This window comes from Parasteatoda tepidariorum, chromosome 3, assembly GCF_982258835.1.
Source record: "Parasteatoda tepidariorum strain Cologne lab strain chromosome 3, Ptep-v5.0, whole genome shotgun sequence".
Classification (NCBI taxonomy): Eukaryota; Metazoa; Arthropoda; class Arachnida; order Araneae; family Theridiidae; genus Parasteatoda; species Parasteatoda tepidariorum.
In genome coordinates this window covers 3,434,278-3,440,646 of record NC_141757.1, presented here as the reverse complement: position 1 = coordinate 3,440,646, position 6,369 = coordinate 3,434,278, and the positions used below count along the sequence as shown (strand labels likewise).

General features: G+C 34.8%; 1 protein-coding gene across 1 annotated transcript; it reads right to left on the bottom strand.

The window, feature by feature from the left end:
* Window positions 1-2,846: 2,846 nt before the first annotated feature.
* Window positions 2,847-3,740, bottom strand: LOC147812712 (uncharacterized). The gene has a single exon (XM_087158515.1). It carries the CDS (start codon window positions 3,738-3,740, stop codon window positions 2,847-2,849), a length of 894 nt encoding a protein of 297 aa, XP_087014641.1.
* Between the last annotated feature and the right edge of the window lie 2,629 nt (window positions 3,741-6,369).

Here is a 6,369-nt window from a genome sequence, read left to right as displayed (position 1 = left end):
GCGTTGTGTTGGATACTAAATAAAACAATCCAACTGTTCACTGATTTCAATTGTTTGTGATCCCCAAACTATTTCTATTTTGGCACAACATTGTTTTGTTTTTATATTTTGCTTTAATATACAGATGTGTCATCTCAGAAAAATAATCTTCAATTGTCTGTTTTCAAAATTTCTTAGAATGTTTCTCTTGAATCATGCAGTTCAATCGATTCTTTTTTATTGTTAGGACTATTCTTCAGAAATTTAATTTCAAAATATTTTGTAAGGGGCCCGGAAAATTTGGGCCTGAGTTTGTCCTGATCGGTCCCTGGATATGTACACATAGAAGGTAAATCAAAATTCCCAATTTCATAGGCACGCTATACAAAATTTAATATAAATTACATTCATGAAAAATGTATATGCAGCGGTAATGTAAGCAGGTTTTGTATGTTATTCCCCACAGATGTTTAGTATGTGCTTTTGTTTTAAAACATCCATCAAGCACTAAATGTACCTGTCAAACATTTTTTGCAACCTGCCTGATATAGTTAAATCAATCAATAATTAGCATTATTCAACTAATAAACATTGTTTAAATTCTAATAATAAGTTGAATGGTTTCATACTATATTTTCTTTTTCTTGCCAATTATAATGACAATGTGTGATTTACAATTTGGCAAGAAACAAGAATTTGCTGTAACTTTTGGATACTTCAATAAAAATGTGCCTTGATGCTTGTAGTTGATTTAACAAATCACAATGTAGAAATATTTCAACTCGTGTGAGAATTATACTAATACCTTTCTTAGAAACATTTTTAATAGAAGCAAATATAGATGTTACTTATTTAAAGTAACAGAATTGCTTTTTGTTTACAAAAATAGACTTTGTGTATGGAACAGAACAGTATATACATTTTTTAATAATGTAGTATATTTTTTAATAATAAAATCACGAGCATTTTTCTCATCAATGATATGCGAGAACGGGATTTTTTTAATATAATTCTGCAGAAAGTTCGGTAGGAAAAAAATATGTTGAAAAATTTTGCAGATAAAAATCCTAACCTCTTTTCAAATAAAAAAATATTTTCTGCAGGAATTCTGTAATATTATGCGACAATGTCCCCTCGATTCTGCCACGTGGATCTCAACACAAAATAAAACATAGTTTATCACCATAATAAATTCAAATAATCTTTTGATGACGAGTGAGATTAGCATGAAACCACTAAATTGAAACTCAAAATAACAAGGCTTTCACTGAAATCATCATCAGCATTGGCACGACAGCCCTTTGTGGGCCTGGGCCTTCCTCAGAAGCTTTCCCATTCTGCTCTTCTCCCAGCAATTGTTTTCCAGTTCTTTACTTTTAGGATGGCAAAATCCTCATCTACAGTCCTTCCATCTCTTTTTGGGCCTTCCTCTTGGCCTTTTATTGGAGGGGGTTGTATTAGAGACTTTCAATGCTGTTCGTTCTGGGCTCATTCTCACTACATGCCCGGCCCATCTCATTCTACTTAATTTAATAGATTTAATGATATCATCGCCATCAAAGATCCTATATATTTCAAAATTATATCTTTTCCTCCAGTTGTCGTTATCGAGTATAGGGCCAAAGATGGTTCGTAGGACCTTCCTTTCGAAGGTTACTAATAACTTTTCTTCCCTTTTTGTTAAAGTCCATGTCTCTGAAGCATAAGTCAAAACTGACTTGATTAATACCTTATAAAGTAAGATCTTAGTCTTTCTTTTTATTAAGTGAGATTTCAATAATGATCTTAAACCATAGAAGCAGCGATTGGCTGCGATTATTCTTTTTCTAATTTCAGGACTGATGTCATTTTGATGGTTTATTTCTGATCCTAGATAAGTAAAATTTTTTACAGATTCAAATTTAAAAGAATCTATTTTAAACAATTTAGGGATGGTTTCCTTTGTACCACAATACATATATTTTGTTTTCTCTACATTCACTCTTAAGTTAATTTTTCTAGCTGATTTTTCCAGTGCCAAAAATTTTTCACTCAGTGCTGTCCTAGATCTTGCGATGATATCTACATCATCGGCGTATGCCAAAATCTGCACTGGTTTATTAAATATAGTACCTGTAGTATTTATGCCAGCATCTCTAATAACTTTTTCTAAGGCTATGTTGAACAGAAGACATGCTAATGCATCTCCCTGTCTAACTCCATTATGAATTTCAAAAGAAGTGGATAGTTCCCTTTGAATTCGTACTGTTGAAATGGTTTCAGTGAGTGTGAGCATTACAAGTCTGATTAATTTTGATGGAATATTAAAGTCATATAGGGTCCTTAATAGTTCAGTCCTATTAATACTATCATATGCCGCCTTAAAATCCACAAATAAATGATGGGTCTCTATTCCAAATTCTCTACATTTCTCCAAAGTTTGTCGTAGGGTGAAGATTTGGTCAACTGTGGACCTTCCTTTGCGGAAGCCACACTGATAGTCACCTATGACGCTGTCTACAATGGGAGACAGACGTTCAAATAGGATATTTGAGAAGACCTTATAGGCAACGCATAACAGACTTATTCCTCTATAGTTGTGACAGTCCAATACATCCCCTTTTTTATGTATTGGACATAAAATACTCAACTTCCATTCAGTAGGTAATATCTCTCTCTCCCAACTAGATAGAATAATTTTCCAGATGTTGTTTACAATAGCGTTCCCACCATATTTTAGAATTTCAGCTGGGATATCATCTGGTCCTGCCGCTTTATTACATTTCAGCTTGTTGATAGCGTGTTGTACCTCTTCCAGGGTCGGAGTGTCAACCAGTGTATCATTGATATTGTTGACCGTAAAATTTAATTCACTTGACTCATTGGAGTCAATGGTCAAAGTGTTCAACCCATCTGTCCATAATTTTATTTCTCTCATTAACAATAGTTCCATTTTCATCTTTACAAAGAGAGATCCTAGGTTTAAAGTCTCTTCTTCCCTCATTGATGACCCGATAAAAAGCTCTGCTTTCATGGTTGGTCCTGAGAGATTCGACTTCTTTAAATTGGTTCTCCCTGTAAGCTTTCTTTTTTCCTTTGTGTACTTTCTTTTCCTCTCTACGTGCACTCCTATATTCATCAATTGATCCTCTGGTGAATTTTCTATTAAGCATATTTTTATAAGCTTTATTTTTTCTTTCATTGACCATTCTACACTCTTCATCAAACCAGTCAGTTCTTATTGATCTTTTTTTCCTGCCCAGCAGCTCATGTGCTGTTGAGAGTATAGAATCTTTTACTTGTTGCCATTCCCTATTTAATTCATCGCAATCCTCTTTCGCATTAAGCTCAGTTGAGAGTTGAGTTTGAAATTCCCTGCGAACCTCAGGATTGCACAACTTATCACAATTAAATCTTACAGAATTGACCCTTCTTGCTTTTCTCACCATTGAGATTCTTTCCCTTAGCTTACAGATCACTAAATAGTGATCAGAGTCTAAGTTAGCTCCTCTGTGAGTTTTTACATCTAAAAGATTTGTACCATATCTAGAGCTAATTAGTATGTGGTCAATCTGATTTCTGTATGATCCATCAGGGGATCTCCACGTTACCTTATGAATGTTCTTATGTTGAAAGAAAGTGCTTCCCATTATCACATCATGAGATGCAGCGAAACTAATAAGCCTGACTCCATTATCATTTGAGACATCGTGCAAACTATAGTTTCCCAAAACTGGTCTAAATTCTTCCTCATGACCAACTTTAGAGTTGAAATCACCCATGATGATCTTCACGTCATGTCTTGGGCATAAGCCTCAGAGGCGATCTAACTAGTCATAAAAATTATCTTTTTCCTCATCTCCTTCAGTTGGTGCATATACATTAATGATGGAATAGTTGGCAAAACTTCCTTTTAAGCGTAATTGACATAGTCTAGGGGAGATAGCTTGAAAATCAATAACCAGATGGCTGAGTCTTTTATTTAAGATGAAGCCAGTTCCACATAAATGTTTTGTTTTATGACAACTGTAAAAAAGCGTGTGTCTTCTCTTTTCCAAGACTCCACTACCAGTCCAGCGAATTTCTTGTACAGCCAACAAGTCCTATCTATATGAGTCCATTTGCTCGATCAGTAGTTGCAGATTTTTACTCTGATAGAGAGTGTGTATATTCCAGTACCCAAATCTCATTTCCATTGAACGTTTCCTGGTCAAATTACATGAAGGCAGTCCGGCACTTCTTTGGATTTCGAAACATGTTGGTTTTTACGAGGTGGAGTTGTTAGCCCCACGCCCAACCCCAACCTGGAGAACCAGGGGGTTCCTCTTTGTCTGGTGTCTCCCCTCCGACCTGTCCGGCTTGGGTGACCCTACCAGGAGCCGAAGCTCCCGCCGGCATAGCTCTCGGGATCGACAATACACACAAACCACAACACCCTGTTAAGGTGGGAACACCATCGCATCATAGAAATATCTATTCATTATACTTTGATGATTTCTTGAGCATGAATTTTCAATGAAGATCCACGTACAGAAAAATATTGAAATGAGATATAGAAATTTGACCCTCATATGATTTTTTATATTTATTTAAAAATTAGTACGATAGATAAAACAAACAACATTAACAATATAGAATTAAAAGTGCTAATTAGTTCAAGGATTTAAATTAAGTGTTCAATGGTTAAGCGTTTTTAAAGTTATATCAAATGGCACTTTGGACTCATTCGATATATTTCAATTAAATGATAAAACTATATTGATAATTTACAATCAGGTCCAAAAAAAGGCAGAATCGAAATTTACACTCTGCAATTTATAACTTAGTTTTTATATTTCAAAATAATAACTAAACTTGCATTTATTGAAAATTACTTTGCAAATTATTCCCAGAGCTTCAGTATAAATATTCTCTGAACATTAATTTTAACACATGTGTTATATAACTCAAAATTATAAAATAATACTTACTTTCTATATCCATGAAATCATTATTATAACTTGATCTCAACGGATAGGTTAACAGAGGCATTGATAAGTACCGTTAACTGGGGGCATGCATTTTCTCCTCCCCCAGTTAACCTTAAATGCTGCCTCGCTTTAACAGCTTTTTTATTAAATTGTTTTTTTTTTTTTTTTAAATGTTTATGTAACATTGCCGAAATTGCAGGGCAGTTCCTGGATCGACTCCAGCAGTTTTACTGAACTGCCCCGCAATCTCCGCGAAAGCTTCAGCTTTTTTGGCCGATGCTGCTTTGTCTCCTTATTTTCTATAATCCCAAGCTTTGGTTCCACTAACTGCATCAGCAGTTCTTTTTCAGTCTCGACAGAATGCGACTTTTGAGCCTTGTTAAATTAAGAAGAAAAAATAAATAACTGGTAGGAATAATCAAGCATGCAACTTCAGGAGTAAACAAGCAACGCGGTTATCACTTGTTTCTTATCCAATAGGAAAATGCCTATAACTGCCGGTCAAGTAACCCGCAGTTAAGAAACCGACGGTCAAAAAATAATGGTGGAATCTCTTTTGAACTCTCGGTCAAAGTTTCCAAACGGGGGGGATTTCGGAATTGGGAGTTGCGCTTTAGGTCAGAGTCAACGGTTAATACGGGGGGGGGATGGTAAAGGGATGAAAGGCTGAGTCAACCTTGCTTGGCCCGAGGAACCAGGGACCTGTGGCACGCCTGGGCGAAGCGTTACCGCTGAGCCACCGGGAGTCTTATTGATAAACGAGTCTTGCCCCTAAATTATTTATTAACAGTTGATATTCGCAAATTTGAGTATTTGCATTTAAATTGTACCATGTATTAAAATGGTTGATAACTTTAAGCAAAAAATATTTAAGCTAGATTAACTTAAAATCCGGTTACGCGTCTTGTAAATTGGCAGCTTAAATTTATACTTCAAAAATAACTGTTAAACTTCAGACATTTTTTTTAGGAAAAGTTAAATCATATCCTCTAATTAATCTTAACTCATTATTCGTTACAAAATAATAGAAAATAAGGATTTAAATTAAAATTAAAAAAGCTAAAGCAAACTTTCACGAAAAAAAATTATTTATTGTAATTTAAGCTTCAGTTCAGCATGTTCCTGGCAGCTGGTTCAGAAGGGCGATTTGGTCCTACATTTTTGTAGGCGAAAAGTGAAACATTGCGAATTAGTATTGAATAGTTTAGTATTAAAAGTTTTAAACTCAAAAAAAGTTTAAGATGAGGAACAATACGCTATTTTTTAACGTCAAACTAGAACATTTCTAGAAATCTGCCTTTCTTTATTCTGATGCACTCTTTAGCAATGATTTGCATATTTCGGCCATTGGATTTTTAAACAAATTTAACAAAGTTTCATATCTTTATATATATATTTCGTCTGTTCGTGTGTATGTCACTGAACTCCTCCTAAACGGCTG

Coding starts and splice junctions, on each gene's coding strand:
- LOC147812712 (XM_087158515.1), bottom strand. CDS start 3,740: ATGGGTGATTTCAACTCTAAAGTTGGTCATGAGGAAGAATTTAGACCA.